At 45.2% G+C, this 25,662-nt stretch overlaps 1 protein-coding gene across 2 annotated transcripts in view; it reads left to right on the top strand.

Moving 5' to 3' along the window:
* Positions 1-12,975, top strand: part of LOC134610983 (catechol O-methyltransferase-like) — a 30,148-nt gene extending 17,173 nt beyond the window's left edge. For both annotated transcript variants that reach the window (XM_063454442.1, XM_063454443.1), the window contains exons 4-5: positions 4,407-4,538; positions 12,568-12,975. In XM_063454442.1, the coding sequence (XP_063310512.1) occupies positions 4,407-4,538; positions 12,568-12,747 (312 nt within the window). In that variant the 3' untranslated portion in view covers positions 12,748-12,975. The remainder of the gene's footprint in view (positions 1-4,406; positions 4,539-12,567) is intronic.
* Positions 12,976-25,662: the final 12,687 nt, after the last annotated feature.

Raw genomic sequence — 25,662 nt, 5'->3', positions numbered from 1 at the left:
AAGGCAATGATGACTCACAAGAAGGGGGATGGGTGAAGAGAAATAATTTTAAACAGACACAAGAACCAGATAACACTTAGTAATTCATTTTACTTTCTAAATCTTACAGTCCCATTGTAAGCGAGAGGTGAAATTAAGGTTTAGACATGTCAGAAAGTAGATTTAAAGGTATATGCCTGACACGAAGTCTGGGTAAGAGTGAACCAACGCTTTGAAGTGACAGGTCCTGTGAGTTATAGGGACATAAAATAGATAAAATAATGACGTCAAAATCATCATTATTTTCAGTTAACCCATTCCAGGGCAATACATTTTGGGGATGTAATTGCGCCATCTACTGACCAAAATCTAGATGATAGTCTGTAAGGTAGACACACCTACAGTTCCCTATTCATCCGATCAACTAATGACGTGCAGAGAGTTTGGCCCTTTAAAAAGTAAGGACAAAGGAGATTGAGGGATTCAGACATTCAACTCTGGGACTGACACTCATTTCGGACATTCAGACATTTAAAATCTGACATTCAAAGACTCATACTCTTTGACCACATTCAAACTCTCTTTGACACAACTCAAGAAACACTTTCCTGGACACTTTAAATGTTACTATTACTTTCTAACCAACACCATTTTTCTATTACATACAATCCTATATACATCAATCATACTTGCATTCAAGTTCCTGGGACTATCTACTCATCTGTTAAGAACATCTACAACATAACTGATAATTATGCTGGTTTTATTTAATTATAGTGAAGACCACCAAAGGATAGTGAGACAGGGGTAGCAGTATCAGAGGGAGAGAGACATATTTCCGTTAGTGCAAGTAGGTTTAGGGAGTGTGAAATAAATAGGTAATGGATGGAAGTTGATTTAACAGTGCTGCACAAAGAGCGTGCATTCCAGAGGGCAGCTTAAAAGGAGAAATTATAGTCAGTGTTACATGGAATGGATATGAGATTCTTGTTGTTTCTGGTGTTAGCACCAGGTGGCATAGTAGAGGACAGACCTGGGTTTGGAGAGACATCACCAGCTGCCAGGAGCAGTAGGCTGGAAAGGAAGAGAAGGTGGGATGTTTGGGATGAGAGCTTGTATTTAGGGGATGTAGGAGGGGATTGTGGAGAAAGGCTGGATAAATATAAGTAGAGATGTCCCGAACAGTTCGCCGGGAACTATTCGCCAGCGAACATAGCTTGTTCGCGGTCGCCGCGGCGGGCGAACATATACGATGTTCGGTCCGCCCCCTATTCGTCATCATTGAGTAAACTTTGACCCTGTACCTCACAGTCAGCAGACACATTCCAGCCAATCGGCAGCAGACCCTCCCTCACCCTCCCACCTCCATGACGAATAGGGGGCGGACCGAACATCGCATATGTTCGCCCGCCGCGGCGACCGCGAACAAGCTATGTTCGCCAGCGAACAGTTCCCGGCGAACTGTTCGGGACATCTCTAAATATAAGTAAAGTGCATGTGATGAATACAGAGATGAGGGAAGTAGAGAGGGAGCAATTAAGATGGTGTCAGCAGGAACAGGTAAGTAAAAGGATAGAGAGATTCTAATAATGAGGGAAGTGAGAGAGAAAGTGAAAAATAGAAGGCAGAACATTATTAGGAGAACAGGTGCTGCATATTTTAAGATATGGAGAAGTAAGCTGTAAAGATTGTAGGTGAGGTTGTGAGGGTTAAGGGTTAAAAAGTTATTCATTGTGTGAATTAAGCAATTTTAGGTGTGGAGGGCTTGGTGGACATGATTGGTTGTTATGTTAATTAACATAATTAAAGGACCACTATAGGCACCCTGACCACTTCAGCTTAATTAAGTGGTCTGGGTGCCAGGTCCATCTAGTGTTAAACCTGCAGCTGTTAACCCTGCAGCTGTTTCAGAGAAACTGCTATGTTTCACTGAGGGTTAATCCAGCTTATCTATACACCAAAACTGCTTCATTAAGCTAAAGTTGTTTTAGTGCCTTTAAATAAAGACACACATTCTCTAAATGTATATGTGCAGATATTTTCTACATGGCACCTCAAATCAATAGTTCTTTCCAAACAAGTTTTATTTTCTTATTCCTAATGCTCCCTAACCATCATCCAAGTTCCTCTTCTTGGTTAGTAGACATGTGCAATTAGTTTCGGTCGAATATGAATTCGGACGAATTTCGGGCAATTCGGGGACTTCCGAATGTCCAAATTGCCGAGGTCCCGAAGTTCCGAAATTACTGAATTTCCGAAGTGTCGAAGTTCCGAAGCACAGTATTGCCTAAGTACTAATATACTTACCCAGTGAAAGAAGAAGAATGTTACATTGTATACAATTTTAAATAAAAAGTATACAAACATAGCCAGGATTCAGCTGTAAGCATTTGCAACAATCAAGTAACATACATTCATATAAAATGTAAGTTACTTAGCCTGTCAATGTAATGACAGGAATGAATAAGTAGATAACTCCCTAATTCCCACTGTATTAGGGAGCTATCTACTAAAAGGCTGAAAGATCTAAATTGGTCTTTCAGCCGAATTTACTAATACTAAGTAAAGATTACTTAGTATTAGTAAATTATGCCCCTACTCGCTATACCGCGAGTAGGGGCATGTCTAGTAAACAGTGAGCAGCCTGTGGCTGCCCCCCCCCCCCCCCCCGGCCGGCCCTAATGTAAAGAAATGGGGGGTGGGGCCTATTGTCCTCCCCCCGGCCCCCACCCCTGAGCGGCAGGTGGGGGCCCTAAATCAGAATGGGGGGGCCTAATGTCCTCCCCCCTGGCCCCCACCCCTGAGCGGTGGGTGGGGGCCCTAAATTATAATAAGGGGGGCGACCTAATGTCCTCCCCCCTGGCCCCCACCCCTGAGCGGCGGGTGGGGCCCCTACAGTAAAATAAGGGGGGACCTAATGTCCTCCCCCCTCTCCCCCACCCTTGAGCGGCGGGTGGGGGCCCTACAGTTAAATAAGGGGGGGACCTAAAGTCCTCCCCCATGGCCCCCACCCCTGAGCGGTGGGTGGGGGCCCTAAATAATAATAAGGGGGGACCTAATGTCCCCCCCCCCCCCCCCCGGAAAGGTAAATGTAGAGACTTACCTGTCAGTCTCTTCATTTACCTGTCAGAGCACTCTGATTGGATGGCTTAAACCCACCAATCAGAGTGCTCCGAGCCTAACTGCAGAGCGGGACAAGGCTTTATAAGCCTTCCCCCGCCCTGCAGAGCTCAGTCTGTGCGGAGCCCTCCATGGGTGAAGGATTATTTTTTTGCGTTCCTTTTTTTTTTTTTTTTTTAATTGCGTCGGTTAATATGTTTTTTTTATTTGGCCTTTTTTGGGGCTGTAAAAAGAAGATTTTAGAAGAAAGAAAACATCGAATGGTGTTTTTTTTTTTTTTTTTAAAGGTACTTAGTTAAAGGTCCCCCCTCATTATTTTTAGGGTGAGGGGGGTAGGTAGGGGGATAATTTTTTTGGGGGGGGGAGTGGGTGACTAAGCGTTTAGGAACCCCTAGTCACCTGGGGGGGGGGACACATTTTTTTTTAGGGCTCCACCCGCCGCTCAGGGGTGGGGGCCAGGGAGGAGGACATTCAGTCCCCCCCCTTATTAGTATTTAGGGCCCCCACCCACCGCTCAGGGGTGGGGACCAGGGGGGAGGACATTAGGTCCCCCCCTTATTAGTATTTAAGTCCCCCACCCACTGCTCAGGGGTGGGGGCCAGGGGGAGGACATTAGGTCCCCCACCTTATCAGTATTTAGGACCCCCACCCACCGCTCAGGGATGGGGACCGGGGGGGGGTAATGGGTCCCCCCTTTAGTTTAATAGCCCCCACTCGCGCCTCGCGGGTGGGGGCTCAGGAGTGGGGACTTTAAAAAAAAAAATTTAACACTGAGCAGCCACAGGCTGCTCACTGTTTACTAGACATGCCCCTACTTGCGGTATAGCGAGTAGGGGCACATTTTACTAATACTAAGTAATTTTTACTTAGTATTAGTAAGTTTGTCTGAAAGACCAATTTAGGTCTTTCAGCCTTTTGGTAGATAACTCCCTAATACCTTGGGAATTAGGGAGTTATCTACTAAGCGGCTGCAATAGAAGTGCCAAAGTCCCGAAATGCCGAAGTTGCCGAATTTCCGAAGTGCTGAAGTGCCGAAGTTCCGAAGTGTCGAAGTGTTGAAGTGTCGAAGTGTTGAAGTGCCGAATTCCCGAATTGCGAAAGTCCCGAATTTCGGAATGCCGAACCGAACCGAAAATTTTCCCCATGCACATGCCTATTGGTTAGCTAATAATTACCTGTCTTGGCAATTCGATTTGAAACTGTTGCAAAAAATATGCGGAACTTTAAAAATTTTTTAAAAAATCATGATTCATTTATTGTGTAATGGATCATATACACATGATTAAAGCAGTTATCTCTTACCACAGGTACACATACTACAGAGTTCAACACATGACATTCTCCCCAAACTGAAGACTGAGTATGCTGTAGAGAACTTTGACTTTGTCTTTATTGATCACTATGGGGACAGATATAAACCAGACACTGTGCTACTGGAGGTGAGTATTGTCTATGGTTAAACATGAGCATTGCATGTATTATATATATATATATATATATATATATATATATATAAAACAGAAATTCCTGCACTCCAACCTATAAATTTATAGCCTGGTGCCCAGCAGTAATGAAATATAAGATAGAAAAATACCGGCACTCTAGGTCTTCCAAATAGTGTAGTTTATTTTCAGTCAATCCAACAGGTCAACGTTTCAGCCCTAGTTCAGGGCTTTCATCAGGACACATTAAATATGTGTCCTGATGAAAGCCCTGAACTAGGGCTGAAACGTTGACCTGTTGGATTGACTGAAAATAAACTACACTGTTTGGAAGACCTAGAGTGCCGGCATTTTTCTATCTTATATATATATATATATATATATATATATATATATATATATACACACACACAGTATCTTACAAAAGTGAGTACACCCCTCACATTTTTGTAAATATTTTATTATATATTTTCATGTGACAACACTGAAGAAGTGACACTCTGCTGCAATGTAAAGTAGTAAGTGTACAGCCAATGGTTGTCCCCTCAAAATAACAACACACAGCCATTAATGTCTAAACCATTCGCAAAAAAAGTGGAAATGTTCAAATTGGGCCCAATTACCTGGTGTCAGGTTACTCGTTAGTGTTACAAGGTCTCAGATGTGAATGGGGAGCAGGTGTGTTAAATTTGGTGTTATCGCTCTCACACTCTTTCATATTGGTCACTGGAAGTTAAACATGGCACCTAATGCCAAAGAACTCTCCGAGGATCTGGAAAAAAGAATTGTTGCTCTACATAAAGATGGCCTAGGCCATAGGAAGATTGCAGAGTCCCTGAAACTGAGCTGCAGCACGGTGGGCAAGACCATACAGCGGTTTCACAGGACAGGTTCCACTCAGAATAGGCCTTGCCATGGTCGACCAAAGAAGTTGAGTGCAAGTGCTGATATCCAGAGGTTGTCTTTGGGAAATAGACGTATGAGTGCTGCCAGCATTGCTGCAGAGGTTGAAGGGGTTAGCCTGTCAGTGCTCAGACCATACACCGCACACTGCATCAAATTGGTCTGCATGGCTGTTGTCCCAGAAGGAAGCCTCTTCTAAAGATGATGCACAAGAAACCCCGCAAACAGTTTGCTGAAGACAAGCAGACTAAGGACATGGATTACTGGAACCATGTCGTGTGGTCCGATGAGACCAAGTGTCACGTCTAAACATTTGTTATGAAGGAACACAACTGCAGATTTCGTATAGTTTGAATATTTATTATAAAAAGTAAAAGGTATTGACTTTAATTCCAATTTACAGGTACTGTAGTTTTAAGTAGTAAATGATAACTGAAGTCCACAATTACAGGCACTGTAGCTTTAAGTAGTAAATGATAACTGAAGTCCACAATTACAGGCACTGTAGCTTTAAGGAGTAAACGATAGTAAATTGCAGACACTGAATCAATAAAGAGTCTCTTAGTAGAATCAACGGTTTAGGTGATAAGCAGTCACAATAGCTGTTCCATAGACTTTAACCGAAGAAAGACAGATGCAGCTAACTGAGATAAAGTATGAGTTGAAGTTAGCTGTAACGGTTTTGTATTATCGAAGGATTTTGGAGACAGGAAATAACAGCTTGAGATGCAATGCTTATCACAGAGGTTTTACTTAGCTTCCGGCACATAGAACACTGGTTCCCGAGATCTCCTCAGAGGCGTTTATCCTGGATGGAGAGTGTTAAGCTTTTAGTTATGGATTAGGAGAGGTGAAGGGAACTTGCAGAGTCTTTCAGTCCGGTCTGGTAACAGAGGTTGTCACAACGAAGTTGTAGCCGGGTTGTGAGTAAGGAACGTAGTTCAATAATCCAGCCTAGATCAGCTGGTGCAGTCAGATTAAATAGGCAGACCGTGTCATAAAGGGGTGTGGCTAGGCTCCGTGGAACCAGGAAGTAAGAGGATACCATAGTTAAGGCATGACACCAAGATAAACTTATTTGGTTCAGATGGTGTCAAGCGTGTGTGGTGGCAACCAGGTGAGGAGTACAAAGACAAGTGTGTCTTGCCTACAGTCAAGCATGGTGGTGGGAGTGTCATGGTCTGGGCCTGCATGAGTGCTGCTGGCACTGGGGAGCTACAGTTCGTTGAGGGAACCATGAATGCCAACATGTACTGTGACATACTGAAGCAGAGCATAATCCCCTCCCTTCAGAGACTGGGCCGCAAGGCAGTATTCCAACATGATAACGACCCCAAACATGACTCCAAGACGACCACAGCCTTGCTAAAGAAGCTGACGGTAAAGGTGATGGACTGGCCAAGCATGTCTCCAGGCATGCTTCCTCAAACGGAAGGTGGGGGAGGGCAAGGTCTCTAAAATCCACCAGCTCAGTGATGTTGTCATGGAGGAGTGGAAGACTCCAGTGGCAACCTGTGAAGCTCTGGTGAACTCCAGGCCCATGAGGGTTAAGGCAATGCTGGAAAACAAAATGTTGACACTTTGGGCCCAATTTGGACATTTCCACTTAGGGGTGTACTCACTTTTGTTGCCAACGGTTTAGACATTAATGGCTGTGTGTTGAGTTATTTTGAGGGGACAGCAAATTTACACTGTTATACACTGTTATTTACTGTGTTATACAGGCGGTACATTATACTTTACATTGTAGCAGAGTGTCATTTCTTCAGTGTTGTCACATGAAAAGATATAAAATATTCACAAAAATGTGAGGAGTGTGCTCACTTTTGTGAGATACTATATATATATCCTTCTGTCAGGAAGTGCAGATTGACGTCAGGCATGGGTGCTGCTGATTGCCTACAACGGTCAGCAGACACTCTAAGCCAATCGCTAGTTCACGATTCATAAAAATGGGGTTGCTACTGATTGGCTTAGAGTGCCAGCTGACCGTTGTAGCCAATCAGCGGCACCTCTACCCAGCGGCCCTCTGTGTTTCCTGACACTCCGTAAAAAAAGTGAACACATTAACACTGATATTTTTTTTACCTGGGGAGATGAGAAGGTCCAAAGTTTCCTGCCAGGCCCAGGTACCAAAGCCTTATGATGTGGTGTCCAGAATAAAGTACTCCAATCTCATTTTCTTCTCTTTCATTTGACACAGTCTTCTTTTTCTTCTGAGGCTCCTTCTGCTCCTTTACCTTTCTGCTACTTTCTGCTTATTTTGCGCCCTTCTGCTCCTTTCTCTTTCTGATGCCTTTCTGCTTCTCGCAGGCCCTTCCTGCTCCTTGCAGACCCTTCCTTCTCCTTGCAGACCCTTCCTTCTCCTTGCTGACCCCTCCTGCTCCTTGCTGACCCCTCCTGCTCCTTGCTGACCCTTCCTTCTCCTTGCTGACCCCTCCTGCTCCTTGCTGACCCTTCCTTCTCCTTGCTGACCCTTTCTGGTCTTGCTGACCTTTCCTGCTCCTTGCTGACTCCTTCTAGCTTCTTGCTGACTCCTTCCAGCTTCTTGCTGCCCTTTCCTGCTCCTTGCTGCCCCTTCCTGCTCCTTGCATACCCTTCCTGCTTCTTGCAGACCCCTTCTGCTCCTTGCTGCCCCTTCCAGCTTCTTGCAGCCCCTTCCTTCTCCTTGCAGACACTTCCTGCTCCTTGCAGACCTTTGCAGACCCTTCCTGCTCCTTGCAGACCCATCCTGCTCCTTGTTGATCCATTCTGCTCCTTGTTGACCCATTCTGCTCCTTGCTGACCCTTCCTACTCCTTGCTAACCCCTCCTGCTCCTTGCTGACCGTTCCTGCTCCTTGCTGACCCTTCCTGCTCCTTGCTGACCCTTCCTTCTCCTTGCTGACCCCTCCTGCTCCTGGCAGACCCTTCCTTCTCCTTGCTGACCCCTCCTGCTCCTTGCAAACCCTTCCAGCTTCTTGCAGACCCTTGCTGACCCTTCCTTCTCCTTGCTGACCCTTCCTTCTCCTTGCTGACCCCTCCTTCTCCTTGCAGACCCTTCCAGCTTCTTGCAGACCCTTCCAGCTTCTGGCATACCCTTGCTTCTCCTTGCAGACCCTTGCTGACCCCTCCTGCTCCTTGCTGCCCCTTCCTGCTCCTTGCTGACCCCTCCTGCTCCTTGCTGACCCTTCCTGCTTCTTGCAGACCCTTCCTTCTCCTTGCAGACCCTTCCTGATTCTTGCAGACCCTTCCTGCTTCTTGCAGACCCTTCCTGCTCCTTGCTGACCCTCCTGCTCCTTGCTGACCCTTCCTTCTCCTTGCTGACCCTTTCTGCTCCTTGCTGACCTTTCCTGCTCCTTGCTGACTCCTTCTAGCTTCTTGCTGACTCCTTCTAGCTTCTTGCTGACTCCTTCCAGCTTCTTGCTGACTCCTTCCAGCTTCTTGCTGCCCTTTCCTGCTCCTTGCTGCCCATTCCTGCTCCTTGCATACCCTTCCTGCTTCTTGCAGACCCCTTCTGCTCCTTGCTGCCCCTTCCAGCTTCTTGCAGCCCCTTCCTTCTCCTTGCAGACACTTCCTGCTCCTTGCAGACCTTTGCAGACCCTTCCTGCTCCTGTCAGGATCGGGACAGGGATCCAACACGCAGAGTACAAACAGGTACAGGGTACGTATACCGGACCTTAGAATGGCCGGACTAACGTAAGTAGTAAGTAAAGAATGGTCTAGAGACAAGCCGAGGTCGAGGAAACGAGAGAGCAGGTAAGCGAGAGACAAGCCGAGTCAAAGGGTAATAGAGGTAAACGAGGTAGAACAGACAAGCCGGGTCAAAACCAAAGAAACTAACAGAATACGAGAGCACTGAGTGACTAGACAAGCTAGAACCACGACAGGGCAATGAACAAATGTAGAAAGCCCTATTTTATACCCTGATTCCAAACAGGTAATCACGCCCCCGACGAATCCTCATTCGTGCTTGGGGCTTGATTGACAGATCGGGTTGGGTTGTCGTCATGACGTCGGCTACTGAACGCCGCATCATAAAAGGAAGTGGATCCCTCCACGCCGCGGCCGGCGTGTAAACGACCGAGGGAACCGCGAGGAACGAGTGATTCAACCCTTTTGCGAGGAAGAACGTCCAAGTGTCTCACCTCCACAGAGGTAGAGACAACAGGTACCCTGACAGCTCCTTGCAGACCCATCCTGCTCCTTGTTGACCCATTCTGCTCCTTGTTGACCCATTCTGCTCCTTGCTGACCCTTCCTGCTCCTTGCTGACCCTTCCTGCTCCTTGCTGACCCCTCCTGCTCCTTGCAGACCCTTCCTTCTCCTTGCTGACCCCTCCTGCTCCTTGCAGACCCTTCCAGCTTCTTGCAGACCCTTGCTGCCCTTTCCTGCTCCTTGCAGTCCCATCCTGCTCCTTGCTGACCCTTCCTTCTCCTTGCTGACCCTTCCTTCTCCTTGCTGACCCCTCCTTCTCCTTGCAGACCCTTCCAGCTTCTTGCAGACCCTTCCAGCTTCTGGCATACCCTTGCTTCTCCTTGCAGCCCCTTGCTGACCCCTCCTGCTCCTTGCTGCCCCTTCCTGCTCCTTGCTGACCCCTCCTGCTCCTTGCTGACCCCTCCTGCTTCTTGCAGACCCTTCCTTCTCCTTGCAGACACTTCCTGCTCCTTGCAGACCTTTGCAGACCCTTCCTGCTCCTTGCAGACCCATCCTGCTCCTTGTTGACCCATTCTGCTCCTTGTTGACCCATTCTGCTCCTTGCTGACCCTTCCTGCTCCTTGCTGACCCTGCTCCTTGCTGACCCCTCCTGCTCCTTGCAGACCCTTCCTTCTCCTTGCTGACCCCTCCTGCTCCTTGCAGACCCTTCCAGCTTCTTGCAGACCCTTGCTGCCCTTTCCTGCTCCTTGCAGTCCCATCCTGCTCCTTGCTGACCCTTCCTTCTCCTTGCTGACCCTTCCTTCTCCTTGCTGACCCCTCCTTCTCCTTGCAGACCCTTCCAGCTTCTTGCAGACCCTTCCAGCTTCTGGCATACCCTTGCTTCTCCTTGCAGCCCCTTGCTGACCCCTCCTGCTCCTTGCTGCCCCTTCCTGCTCCTTGCTGACCCCTCCTGCTCCTTGCTGACCCCTCCTGCTTCTTGCAGACCCTTCCTTCTCCTTGCAGACCCTTCCTGATTCTTGCAGACCCTTCCTGCTTCTTGCAGACCCTTCCTGCCCCTTCCAGCTTCTTGCAGCCCCTTCCTGCTCCTTGCTGACCCTTCCTGCTCCTTGCTGACCCTTCCTTCTCCTTGCTGACCCCTCCTGCTCCTTGCTGCCCCTTCCAGCTTCTTGCAGACTCTTCCAGCTTCTTGCTTCTCCTACTTTACCATAGTGCTCCTTCTGATTCTTTCTGCCCCTTCCTGCTTCTTGCAGACCCTTCATACTACTTGATGACCCCTCCTGCTCCTTGCTGCCTCTTCCTGCTACTTGCTGACCCTTCATACTCCGTGCAGACCCTTCCTACTCCTTGCAGACCATCCCTACCCCTTGCTGACCCCTCCTGCTCCTTGCTGACCCCTCCTGCTCCTTCTACTTTACCCTCCTGCTCCTTGCAAACCTTTCCTACCCTCTATGCGGTCTCCCCCCTTACTTACCTGATCTGTAGGCGGTCTCTGCTGGCTGCATGTGGTGTTCCCCTGCAGTTTCAGGTTTGAGAGAGAGAGAGAGATAAGCTGTAGCTTCCTATCCCTGCCTTTCTCCATTCACAGTGCCACCTACTGGCCGGCGCCGGTATTGCAGTTTATTATCACACAAACAAAAAAAAACAGCACAAGCTGAAAAATCCAGGGGGGGCAAGTGCCCCCCCCCGCGGACGCCCATGCCTGTATTAATTTGTTTTGCAATGTATCATATGTCACTGTCATAGTGTATATTTCACTGCTCTACAAAAATAATTGTAAAAATTAAAAAAAGACTCCAGGTGAGATGTTAAAAGGATTTTAATTATATTCACCAGATATTAATATAAACTGTGATTTTATGCATAAGAGGTTTAGTGTTAAATAAAATAATGACTCTCAAAAGTTGCATGAAAAGTGACCAAAGTAAGTTATTTATACATGTTTATAATAGCAATTCATAATTACTATAACTATACATCATAATAATAATAGAGTAGCTAAACTGGAAACAAAAGTTTGGCTACTTTGGCCTTAAATTGTACATTCTTTTGAATTCGGTTTGAATTCCCAACAAGTCCCCCTTCAGAGAATAACCCTGCTCGGGTATGACAGTTTACATTTTTATTTTAACCTGAGCTTATTTCCTTCCTAAACAACACACAAATCCGCCAAAAGGGTGCAGTTTGTTTTATTGTAAAATGATTTTAAAAAGGTTCACTTACAAGCACGGCATAGGTGATAGGCAATAGCAGCACATGCGGCAATTGTTCCAGGTAAAGCCAGTTGCACAGTAGGTAGCTGGGCTACAGTGACCTAGAGCGCTAAAACAACACATTGTGTCAATATAAACAGGTTAGAAAACAGACTTTACATCTAGAAGTATTTTAATCGAAGAGCAGACTTCATCACTATTGATGTACCTGATCCATTTAAAAAGACTGATTGATTCCATTGTACAGCGCTATTGAATTTGCCGGCAATTTAAAAATAATAAAATAATAGAAATAATAATTTATACATCATATACTGATCAGAAATATAGAAAAACAAATCTGGAATAGCAACTGTATATGTTTGTGAATATTAATCTCCATTGTCCACATAATAGTATTTTATTTAACAATATGACACATTTACCTGTTGGAACCATCTTATTGACGTTTGAGTATATTTTTCTACATATTGCAGTCAGGATATATAATATAGTCCTTACTATATTAACATACTTTTGTATGTGCTTTTTAAATGATTTAATATTTTTGGATAAACTTTAAATTATTTTTCAAATTAATAAAACGTTAATAAAATCTAATATATATATATTAATATATAAAAAAAAGTTATCAAAATTTTAAAATATTTTTAAAAATATTGATTCATCTGCGAAGTTTATCAAAAAATATAAAACCAATATTTAATCAAGGCCGTGGTCAGTGTGTAAAAAATATAGAGATTTTCTAATCTGTCTGATTATATTTTTACTCTACACAGGATCTTGGTTTACTAAGAAAAGGCACAGTATTGGTAGCAGACAATGCTGGGTTTTCAAATGCCGCTGAATTCCTTGACCACGTCAGGAAAAGTGGTCGATATGACTGTACCAACTTTCCAGCTCACGTGGAGTACCTGGATGAGCCGGATTCAGTAGAAAAAGCTGTATTCAGAGGATAGGATTGTCTATATCATATTAATGCCTTATAACCTGTTAAATGGTTTACACTAAATGTGCAAATTATGCCAAAGATCGGAGAAAAATAATCAAGTGTAACAATTCTTAATGTGATCTTAATAGTAATGCATAACTGCTATGCTACATATTATCATGTTTAAATACAGATCTCCGTAATCATCAGATATTTTACTTTTAACAGTAAGCAAAAATAAAGCAAGATTACTGAAGTCTTTGTTTCATGATTGTTGTATTGTAAATTAGGGGTTATCCTGGAGTACTTGAAAAAGCAATTAATTAGGGTTACCTTTTCAAACCTTGATTCTCAACATGGCCAGCTCAACCTTCTGTCTTTCCAGGGTTGATGAACTTAGTACCAGTGAGTTTGATTATGGGGATCTTTATATTTATTAATCAGCTACTGATTTGAAGTCCAGCAGTGTGTGTAAAAACAACCAAAAAAGTAGATTTTATAAATCACAAAAAAAACCTTTTGGAATATCTGCTCATTAGATAAAATGTCCTTCCAAAAGGGTGATGGGTCACAGTTGAGTAAGAATGCACTGCATGCTAGAGGGACAAACAATGAAATTCATCCTTTTAACTCTATTTCTCAAAATATACACAGAAAGCATTCAGACTCCCTTATTGTTTTCACGTTTTAATGTTGCAGCCAGGGGCGTAACTAGAAACCTCTTGGCCCTGGTGCAAGATTCTGTTCAGGGTTCTAGAGTAGAGGTAGACAATAGGTAGATCCTCAGCTGATGTACAAATCCCTTGATGCTTTGACAATGTGGCTCAATACTCCACAAAAAGAGCGTGGATTAAGTGATCCAGGCAGAAGAGGAGCTGCGCAGGGTACGGAGCACAAAGGGGCCAGCACAGGCAGGGGCGTATTAGCCGCGAGGCAAACAAGGCATTTGCCTTGGGCGGCATTTTCCAGGGGGCGGCAAAAAAAAGCCGCCCCCAAACGCGGCTAACTGACATGCCGGATGGGCTGGCTGCTAGGCGCGGGCGGCACTGGCGAGGGAGCACTTTCCCCTGAGCTCTCTGCTCAGCTCGCACACCGCCCGCAGAGTGAGGCTGGGAGCCGGAATATGATGCGGGGGGGGGGGGGGGGGTGATACCAAAATTCCATGCTGGGAAAGTCCTGGGACAGTCATCCCATTGTGACACATACACACACATTTCCCCCTCTGCATCATGTTAAACACACTCATGAAGTGTGATGTGGTAGAGTAAAAGGGAAAATAGACATTTGTTAATATATATTAATATTTTATAAACAAACTTCCGCTGAAAAATGTAAAGTGACTGTGACACATTTTACAAATGCATATTTTTCCTAAATATTAAACATGAAGGGCAGGCCATTTGGAGTGTAACTCTAATCTATCTCAGGCAGCCGGGGCCATATATTCTGGTGTTGAACTGACGTAAAGATGCACCATGAATGTGGAATTCCAATTGTCTGTCTGTTAGTGTCTGTCTTAGTGTGTGTCTGGCTGTTAGTGTCTGTCTTAGTGTGTGTCTGTCTCTTAGTGTCTGTCTTAGTGTGTGTCTGTCTCTTAGTGTGTGTCTGTCTTAGTGTGTGTCTGTTAGTGTGTGTCTGTCAGTGTGTGTCTGTCTGTGTGTGTGTCTGTCAATGTGTGTGTCTGTCAGTGTGTGTGTCTGTCAGTGTGTGTGTCTGTCAGTGTGTGTCTCTGTCTGTTAGTGAGTGTGAGTGTGTTTGCCTGTTAGTGAATGAGTGTCTGTTAGTGAGTATGTGTTTCTGTCAGTGAATGTGTGTGTGTGTGTGTGTATTTAGAATGCGGGGCAGGGTGGAAGGGTTGGGTGGGGGTGGCGCGTGTGGGGGGGGCGCCTGAGTTTGTCCTGCCTAGGGCAGCACAAAACCAGGATACACCACTGAGCACAGGGTCAGTGATTACAACCAGGGACGGCACCACCTATAGGCGAAGTAGGCGCTGGCCTAGGGTGCAGAGTTGCAGGGGGCGCTGTGCCTGCCTGTCCGCACCGCGCTACTACATGTGCCACGGGCTTCTACATGGGCCGTAGTGCCGGACCGTGGCACTGAAGAGAGAGGGGCGCGAGCGCCAATACTAAGTAGCGCCAGGTTTGCGAGCCGAGCGGCTGCATCTTGCCCTGTTCCCTGCAGGTCCAGCTCCTCCATCTTGCAAGGAGGAGCTGGAATTTAGTTAAAGCCAGGTGTCCTGTCTATGGCTATACGGGGGTGGGGGGTCTTTCATATGACACTCACTCTCTCATGACTCAGCCCCCATCTACTCCTCCCCTCTCTATCTATTAGAATGGAAGGAGGAGTAGGAGGAGGGACGTGCAAACCCTCCCTGCCCTTTTGCTGATCCAGCCCCAGCCAAACCCTGAACCATCCCAATAGGAGAGGGATCAGGAGTCTTGGCTAGGTGGATCAACAACAGGTACTGAAACTTTTTTTTTTTTTTTTAAACATACATGCTCCTTACACAGTCTAGGTGACATCATCACCTTTATTTACAGTTTGGGGAGAGGAGGGGGACAGCGTAAACTTTATTCAGAGGTTGGGGAGAGGCAGCATAAACTTTATTTAGAGGTTGGGAAGGGAGTGGGGCAGCATAAATCTTTTTAGAGGTTGGGGGGAGAGGGGCAGTATAAACTTTATTTTAAGGTTAGTTAGGGCTTAATGTTAGGTTTATGTTTATGTTTGGTTTTGCATATGAGAAAATGTTATAATTAAAATCTAATATTTTAAGTTTTTGAATTATTTGGGCTGGGCAGAGGAGGAGGCGGAGTCAAGGGGCTGGGGCATGGGGGGCGGCAAAATTAGACTTTGGCTAGGGTGGCAAAAATCCTTGCACCAGCCCTGATTACCAGAGGCGGCTCTCTAATTAGGCGATTTAGGTGGCCGCTTAAATCACCTTAGGGCAGTGTGACAGATCGGGTCCTACTGCCCCAGCCACCCCACCACCCTACTGCCCCAGCCACCCCACTGCCCCAGCCACACCACCACCCTACTGCCCCAGCCACCCTACTGCCACAGCCACCCCACCACAATCTGCCCCAGCCACCCCACCACCCTACTGCCCCAGCCACCCTACCACATCACTGCCCCAGCCACCCTACTGCCCCAGCCACCCTACCACCCTACTGCCCCAGCCACCCTACCACCCTCTGCCACAGCCACCCCACCACCCTACTGCCCCAGCCACCCTACCACCCTCTGCCACAGCCACCCTCTGCCCTCCTACCACCCCACTACCCTGTCACTGTCCTCCTACCACCCTCTGCCCCAGCCACCCTACCACCTCAGCCACGCTACCACACTCTGCCACAGCCACCCTCTGCCCTCCTACCACCCCACTACCCTGTCACTGTCCTCCTACCACCCTCTGCCCCAGCCACCCTACCACCCTCTGCTCAGCCACCCTATGCCCTCCTACCATCCTATGCCCCCTACCATCCCCTGCCCTGTCACAGCCACCCTACCACCTTCTGCTCCCTACCCCCCGTACCCTGTCACTGCCCTCCTGCCACCCCCTTCACAGCCACCCTACCACCCTCTGCCCCCTACCGTCCCCTGCCCTGTCATAGCCCCCCTGCCCCAGCCACCCTACCACCCTCTGCCCTCCTACCATCTCACTACCCTGTCACAGCCCCCCTACCACCACCTGCCCCACCACCCACTGCTCCAGCCCCCACCACCCCTTGTCCTGTCACACCTCCCCCACCAACCCTGCCCCATCACAGCTAACCTGCCCTGTCACAGTCCCCCACCACCCCCTACCCTGTCAAAGCCCCCCTACCACCCCCTACCCTGTCAAAGCCCCCCTACTACCCTCTACCCTGTTAAAGCCCCCCTCTCACAGCCCCCCACCCTGTCGCAGCTCCCCTATGTCACAGCTTCCCTACCCTGTCAACCACACCCACCCAATAACAGCCTTCCCACACACACGCTGTCACAGCCTTCCACCGCACACCTTGTCATTCCCCACCCATACCCTATCATTACCACACACACTGACACCCCATTCACATACACAGTCACCACGTACACTTTCAGTCCCCACACACTGTCGCCCCTAAACCCAGCCAAACTCACATAACCCCTCCTAATCCTATGACTCTCACCCACTGCAACCATACCAAAATCCTTGCTTTGCCACACCTATCCTATCGCATTAACCCCCCATAAACCCTGTCAGACTCACCTTCTCTTGCACTGTCACACTCACCTCCCAACCCTGTCACTCATCCTCTATCAGTCTGTCCCACTCACCCCCTTCACCCTGCCACACTCACCTTATTACATAAACCCTTACAATCCTGTACTCCAACTGTGCAACACTCACCCCAAACCCTGTCACACATAGGTAGACAATGCCAGATACACTCATATATACATACACCGGCACTTATGTATACACGACTGCAAGGCTATGTAACCATACCCCTCAGTCATGTATAAAAGATTGGCATAATTGCTAATTAAATTAGTTTATTGCAAATTAAGTTAGTTTGCATATTATGCCATAACTACAGTCAGAGAGATCACAATGCAGCGGCACAGGGAGCCGCAACACAGCAAGCCTCTGAACAATGAATACAGACACTAGCTCTCTGTATCCAGCGCTGCAAGTTTGTCCTTAAATACAATGACAGCACCTTATACACACAATGCAACCCCTATTTTTAACTTTAGGTGTTAGTGGGGGCCTCATGTTTGAGTTTCACCTAAGGCCTCACAAAGTCTAGAGCCGCCACTGTCTATGTGTGTGTGTGTGTGTGTATGTATGTATGTGTCAAGGTGTGTGTATCTGTGTGTCAAAGTGTGTGTATCTGTGTTTGAATGTGCCTGTGTATCAAGGTGTGTGTATCTGTGTTTGTATGTGCCAGTGTATGAATCTGACACACAGATACACACACACACACACACTGGCAGATAGTGGCACACTGACACAGATACACACACCTTGACACACAGTGTGTATCTGTATGTGTGTTTGTATCTGTGTGTCAAGGTGTGTTTATCTATGTTTCAAAGTGTGTGTATCTGTGTTTGTATGTGCTGGTGTGTGTCAAGGTGTGTATAGCTGTGTTTGTATGCGCCAGTGTGTGTATCTCTGTGTCAGTGTGTATCTGTGTGTGTATATGTGTATATGTATCTGACACACAGATACACACACACACTGGCACATAGTGGCACACACAACACACAGATACACATACACTGACACACACATCTTGACTCACAAATACATAATCATCATCATCTATCCCAGCACAGCACTCAGATACACACAGTGACATATACACACAATTGCACCCACAGATACACACTGGCACATACACACACTGGCACACACATACAAATACACTGATACACACTGGCACATACACACACACACTTAGGTACACACAGTGACACATACACAAACCTATACACACACTGACACACATACACTCTCACTGACAAACACACACACACTCTCACTGACAAACACACATACTCTTTTACAGACACACACAAACAAACACATACACTCTCACTGACAAGAACAGATACATTCTCACTGACAAACACATACATTCTCACACACTCACTGACAAGCACACATTCACTCTCACTGACAAACACACATATACTATTTGACACGCACACAAACACATACAAACTCCCTAACAGACACACGTACAATTGTTTTTTACATTTTACTCCACCCAGCCCCCCTACCTTTAGGAGTGCTGGCATGAAGTCCCTGGGATCCAGTCTGAGCAGCTAGCGTGCTGAGAGTGCAGTCCCTGGAGTCCAGTGGGGATGCTGAGAGGATAGCATGCGGACGACGAGGGAGCAGTGATATAAGTGACGTCATATTCCGGCTCCAGCAGCACTGCTGTGAGCGCGAGGGAGTTGAGCAGGGAGATCACTGCTCACTGCTCCCTCGCCGCCCGCGGTCATTTTTTTTTTTTTTTTTTTACTTTTGGCAGAACCCACCAATTGGGAAACGCTGGTGTAGATAGATTGACATAGCCTGTATATCAGACGCATCTCTTACCACTCTCATTCACGTGTGCTATTGTTGAACAAATATACCATATTTTAAGTCACCAGTGTATATGTAAGGAGCTACTCTATGTGGAAAGTTACATCAGGAATCTGGAGGTCGTCATTGTGAGCAGCTAACACAGAAGCCATCAATAAGTTACCAGATACCTGTACAATTCAATATGTTATAAAGATATATGAATTATTAAATTATCTGTTGCAACAATTCAAGAATGCTGTCTGGAAAATAGAGAACTGTCAGACAAACATTCACTGACAGACACACACTGAAACAAACACACACTGACACTAACACACTGGGGCGCTTACACAAACTCACTAGCTTATATACACTTATTGCTTTTTAATAAATGATATATAAATTAAACAAGTTCCCTACAGTGGCCACTGGCCAGGTGTTGCTGTCCAGTGAAACTGACCAGCCTTCTCTCTTCACAACCCTTGGCCGCTGGGATATGAGGTCATCTATCCAGGGCCGTCTTTAACGCGGGGCAAACGGGGCAGCTGCCCCGGGCCCAGTTGCTCCTGGGGGGCCCAGAGCAGCTGCCCCATGGGCCCCGCGATTTGCGCAGCCCCCCTTGGACCCGGCGGTGCGGCTGCACAGAGCCGCACCGGCCCGCACGCTGAGGAGGCTCCCCGGGTGGCTCATGCACTAAGGGCCACCCGGGGAGCATGTGTGAGCAGGGGCCCGGTCTGGCGCTGTGACGCTTAAACAGCGCGACCGGGCCCCTTCCTGTACCGGCTTCCTCCCGCACTTCCTCCCGACGGAGAACACAGCCACGCGGGAGGAGAATGGCAGGGAGGGGAGTTCCAGAGGAGAACTCCCATCTGCCTCAGCCTGCCACTGGACCCCAGGGAAACCACCCTCCAGGAAAAGGTAAGAACCTGGAGGGTGGCTAAATGTATGCTTGTGTGTAAGTATGTCTGTGTGTGTCAGTATGTCTGTTTGTGTATGTATGTATGTGTGTATGTCAGTAGGCCTGTGTGTGTCAGTATGTCTGTCTATGTGTATGTCAGTATGCCTGTGTGTCAATACTTCTGTCAGTGCATGTGTCTGTGTGTGTCAGTGTATGTGTCTGTGTGTGTCAGTATATCTGTCAGTGTATGTGTTTGTGTGTGTGTCAGTATATCTGTCAGTGTATGTGTCTGTGTGTGTATGTATGTCTGTGTGTGTCAATACGTCTGTCAGTGTATGTATCTGTGTGTCAGTATATCTGTCAGTGTATGTGTCTGTGTGTGTATGTATGTCCGTGTGTGTGTGTGTCAATACGTCTGTCAGTGTATGTGTCTGTGTGTGTCAGTATATCTGTCAGTGTATATGTCTGTGTGTGTGTGTGTGTGTGTCAATACATCTGTCAGTGTATGTGTCTGTGTGTGTCAGTATATCTGTCAGTGTATGTGCCTGTGTGTGTGTGTGTATGTATGTATGTATGTCTGTGTGTGTGTCAGTATGTCTGCCAGTATATATTTGTGTGTCAGTGTATGTGTGTGTCAGTATGTATCTGTGAATGTTTTAATGTCTGTCTGTGTGTATGTGCCAGTACGTCTGTCTATGTGTATGTCAGTATGCCTGTGTGTGTGTCAGTATGCCTGTGTGTGTGTCAGTATGCCTGTGTGTGTGTCAGTATGCCTGTGTGTGTCAATACGTCTGTGTGTGTGTGTCAGTATGTCTGCCAGTATATATTTGTGTGTATCTGTGAATGTTTTAATGTCTGTCTGTGTCTGTATGTGCCAGTACGTCTGTCAGTGTGATTGCACATTGGGCGTAATTGGGGGGAGGGATAGGAGGGGCAGGGCCCAGGGGGCCCAAGAAAATGCATTGCCCAGGGTCCTAATCATATTAAAGACGGCCCTGCATCTATCCCAGCACAGCAGCCCTTAACACAAAGTGATTTGCTGCTGCCGCTCCTCGCAGCTCACATCCCCTGTGAGGCTTTCACTCCCCTCTAGAGGGGTAAGAGAGAGTGACCGGCGGGAGAGTGGTTGAAGTGCATGCAATTCAAGAACCACGACCACAAACGCACAATGTAAATGCGTTCCTTTTGATCTGAATGGATGGGTCAGGATTTCATTCTGATCTAATGAATGGGTCTTATAGGGCACAATATTATATTAACTCATCAGGCTCACACATTTAGATCTGGGTGTCACTTGCATAGAACATTTGACATTCACCTCCTTGATCACTTACTGCAGATACAGCCAATATCTTTTTGAAGATGGAGAACTTATAAAGCTATCAAATGAGAGTTAATGGTTTTTTTTGCATGGCTGTTTTCCTACAAACCAAAAAGTAGAAGAGTACTAGAAGAGTATAAGCAATAATAATAAGCATCTAACACGCAGCAAGACCCACTTTGTGTAATGGAAAAGTGAACTGTTAACTACTAGGCAAGCTGGAGAATTATTTAGAATCAGTCATATTTTTGTTACTATTCCCTCTGCAGTTTTTTTTTTCTTTCTTAAAATGTCACACATGGTGTTCTGTACCATCTGTAACAATACACTGAAATAATAATAATTCGATCTCAGGAGGAGAAAGATATATTGTGTCACGTGCTACCTGTAAAACACCCAGGAACGTTCATACTGCTTGCTTTATGGAATAGTTTAAACATATAGCACATTCGCCCCCTGCTGGGCGAATGTTAAATAGGTTAAACAATGTTCAGTCACTCCCTGTTGTAGGCGGAAGAAAAGAAGACTTAAATCAAGTAAAAGCTGAACAATCTTCAGATCCCGCTCTCACACAGACAAGTAAGCATGACATTGCAATTGTTTAAATGGCTTTAATAACTCTGTTTGTTTTAAACTATTCCCAGTAATACATAGATATGGTTCTTATTACTTATAAGTAAATTTGAAACAGAAAGCCAAAACTATACCATGATTGACTTGTGTATTTCTGAGAGCACAATATTCCTATATGTGCAATTACCATCATCTACATTCTACAGCAGGGATCTCCAGATATTGCTGAAATACAACTCCCTTGATTCTCTGAATGAAATAGAGAGCCAGAGAATCATGGGAGTTGTAGTTCTGCAACATCTGTAGGGACAGAGTTTGGAGAGCCCTGATCTACAGCATCTTTAGAATAGACCAGCTTTACAACAGTGGCCATTGGAGTAACTAAATGACCTCCATTTGTTTAAACATACATCGGGATTAAGGAGAGAGCGCAGGTAACTTTTTTTCTTTGGATTTTACTACATGTATTGGAGCTGATGTGTACTGTGGTCATTGCTGCCGCCCGGGAGTGATGGGAGTGAGCGCAGGACTTTTCTTTTTGTATTTGTATCAGCTTTACAACTTGTTAAAGGGACACTATAGTTACCAGAACCACTACAACTTACTGTAGTTGTTCTGGTGAATATAATCATTCCCTGCAGGATTTTTAATGTAAACACTGTATTTTCAGAGAAAAGGCAGTGTTTACCTTAGTCTAGGGCAGGGGTCGCCAATTAATTTTTCCTGTGGGACCTTTGACATAGTGTATTAACTTTGTGGAAATTTTGGCGGAACACCAATTGGGAAACTCTGGTCTAGGGACACCTCCACTGGCCACTACTCAGATGGCTACTAGAGGTGCTGCCTACTGTGCAGCACTAACATTTCTTCATCCTCTGCACGGAGACATTCCTCATAGAGATGCATTGATTGGAAATGCTGGTTGGCACAGCATGACGTTTTCCCACGTCTATGCAATAGCCTTCAAATACAGTCCTATGGGAAAGCATTGAATTGGCTGAGATCATTAAGATACAAAATATCAGCCATGGGAGCAGGGCCAGCCATGAAAAGACCAGGGCGTCATGGGAGAAAAAGTGAGTAAAAACTGGGGACCTTAATAGCCACACCAGCATTATAGTGTCAGGAATATATGTTTGTATTTGTGACAATATTGTGTTCCTTTTAACCCTTTAACGCCGTTACGGCCTTCTATGCTGGGTCCCGGGTCCACAAAATATTGCATTGATACAATAGGGTACAAATATACAAAAACAATATTAATATACAAAATTTAACATAGAACAGGTAAGAAATATATAATCAACCATGACACGTGCATTCTGTTTTGAGATATGTAGAGAGGGATCTTTTAAAGGACTTTAGGGTTGCAGAAGATTTAAAAGTGTGCGGGAGGTTGTTCCACAACTGCTGCGCTCTGTAGGAGAAGGAGGATCTGCCCGCTTTCTTTTTGTATTGAGGTAGACTAAATTAAGTGCTGGTACTGGATCGGAGGTTATAGGAGGTGGGAACAGCCGGGGAGAGCATTCTGCTTAGGTAGGGAGGGAGCTTCCCAGAAAAGCTCTTAAACACAAGGCTGGAAAGATGAAGGGTGCGTCTGGATTCCAGCGACAACCAGTTTAGTTATTTTAGCATGTCACAATGGTGGGTCCTGTAATTACATTGTAGCACAAATCGGCAGAACGAGTTATACAATGTATTGAGTTTATTAAGGTGGGTTTGCAGTGCAGGTGCATATACTACATCCCCATAATCAATTATATCTATCTATATATAAAATACAAATAACCGCCAAAAAAAATAAATAGATATATATATATATAATTACATAAATGATTATTTAAGTATACACGCAGAATTTAAATACACACACATATATATATATATATATATATACATATATATATTAAAATTATACGTGTGTATATATAAGTAATCTTTTAACATAATTATGTGATTTAATGAATTAAAATTTGATTGACGTGCCTGACAACCCAGGCAGAAAGAATTTAATTTGCAGGCACTATATTTAACCTTGTAACTTTCCAAGACACCATAAAACCTGTACATGGGGGTACTGTTATACTCGGGAGACTTCGCTGAACACAAATATTAGTGTTTCAAAATGCTAAATAGTATTACAACGATGATATTTTAAGTAAAAGTGACTTTTTTCATTTTTCACACACGAACAGCACTTTTACTGACGATATTATTGTTGCAATATGTTTCTGTTTTGAAACACTTATGTTTGTGTTCAGTGAAGTCTCCAAAGTATAACAGTACCCCCCATGTACAGGTTTTATGCTGTTTTGGAAAGTTAGAGTCAAATATAAGGCTTGCATTTCATTTTTTTCACATTGAAATTTGCCAGTTTGATGTTGCCTTTGGGACCGTATGGTAGCCCAGGAATGAGAATTACCCCCATGATGGCATACCATTTGCACAAATACACAACCCAAAGTATTGCAAGTGGGGTATGTCCAGTCTTTTTTAGTAGCCACTTTGTCACAAACACTGGCCAAAGTTAGCGTTCATATTTGTTTTCGTGTGAAAAGAGCAAAAAACTAATATTTGGCCAGTGTTTGTGGCTAAGTGGCTACTAAAAAAGACTGGACATACCCCACTTGCAATACTTTGGGTTGTGTATTTTTGCAAATGGTATGCCATCATGGGGGTAATTCTCATTCCTGGGCTACCACACGGTCTCAAAGGTAACTACTAATCTGGCAAATTTTAATGTGGAAAAAATATGAAAAATGGAATGTGCTATATTTGACCCTGTAACTTTCCAAAACACCGTAAAATCTGTTAATGGGGGGGTACTGTTGTACTCATGAGACTTTGCTGAATACACATATGTGCAGTAAATTCTAACAGTTTTATGCATTTACATCTAAAATGTCAGGCGGAACTAAAAAATAGTAAAAAACAATCTTAATTTCTCAGTTTTTTTTAATTTTATTCATAATAAATTATGTTTCATACATGAATAGGTCATGAGTAATTAAAGCCCTATTTCTCCCGAACAAAATGATATATAATAAGTGTTGGTGCACTTAATATGAAATAGGTGAATTAAGGTTGAACAGACATATAGTGCAAATTCCAGTTTTTGTTTACATTTTGTTTTGATCAGAACGTGTACTATCGTGCTATGCCGTCCTTAGGGACTTGGCTCTAAACGCCAGGGTGGGGCATAGCACGTCCCTGCCGTCCTATGTACTTACCCGGGACCGCCGGCGATTGTGGTGTGGGGACTTACCTGTGAGCCCAGGGAGTCCCCCTCCTTCCTCTCCGCCCCCCCTGGGCCATGTGACCGCGAGGTCCTTGTGAGGACCTCACGATCACATGGACGGCATAGCTGTCCAAGGCAGTTTCAGCAGGAAAAAAAATAAAATATAACTGTTCTGTGTTACAGTGAAACAAGTTATCATTTCGGTTGTTTTGCCGTTTGGCACTTATTCATGATATGCTTAAACACGCTTGCTGTTCACATAAAATTAATGCGTTTAAACTATTCGTTCCAGCTTCTGTTTCCCTTCACATTGGGTTTCGGTTTTCTTTCTATGTATTACGCATAAATCCTTTCGTGGATTACATTCATCATTTCATGTATATACCATTCGGGTTAACGATTTGCTTGATTAAATAGATTATTTCTATTACTGTTTAAAGGTATCAGTATTGTATTAATGTACATACAAAACCAGCTCACATATCTGTATGGATCATTTTGACTCCCACGCTTTCAGGAGTCTTCCATACTTATCCATTTCATTCAAGTTGGTTCAGCCTACATTACAGGCCTCATTTCTGTGTTTTAAATTACGACACATACATAAGGATAACATAACGCTTTTTAAATATAGGCCATGGCCTCCCTCGCCCCATCCTCTTTTTCTACTTGACACCCATCATACAATCCCCCAACATTCCAGTTCATGTTATAAAAACACTGGGGCGCTGGAAGTCATCCGCTTACTCACGATACATACCGAACCCAGTACAAGAATTAAGGAATGCTTTCAAAAACATGTCTGGTTGATATATGTATCTGTATTGGTTGTCTGTAATAAAATTGATTACTTAATTTTGCCCTCTTCTT

The sequence above is a fragment of the Pelobates fuscus genome, chromosome 5 (assembly GCF_036172605.1).
Source record: "Pelobates fuscus isolate aPelFus1 chromosome 5, aPelFus1.pri, whole genome shotgun sequence".
NCBI classification, from domain to species: Eukaryota; Metazoa; Chordata; class Amphibia; order Anura; family Pelobatidae; genus Pelobates; species Pelobates fuscus.
The sequence above is the reverse complement of the archived record's forward strand: the minus strand, read 5'-3'. Positions and strand labels throughout refer to the sequence as shown.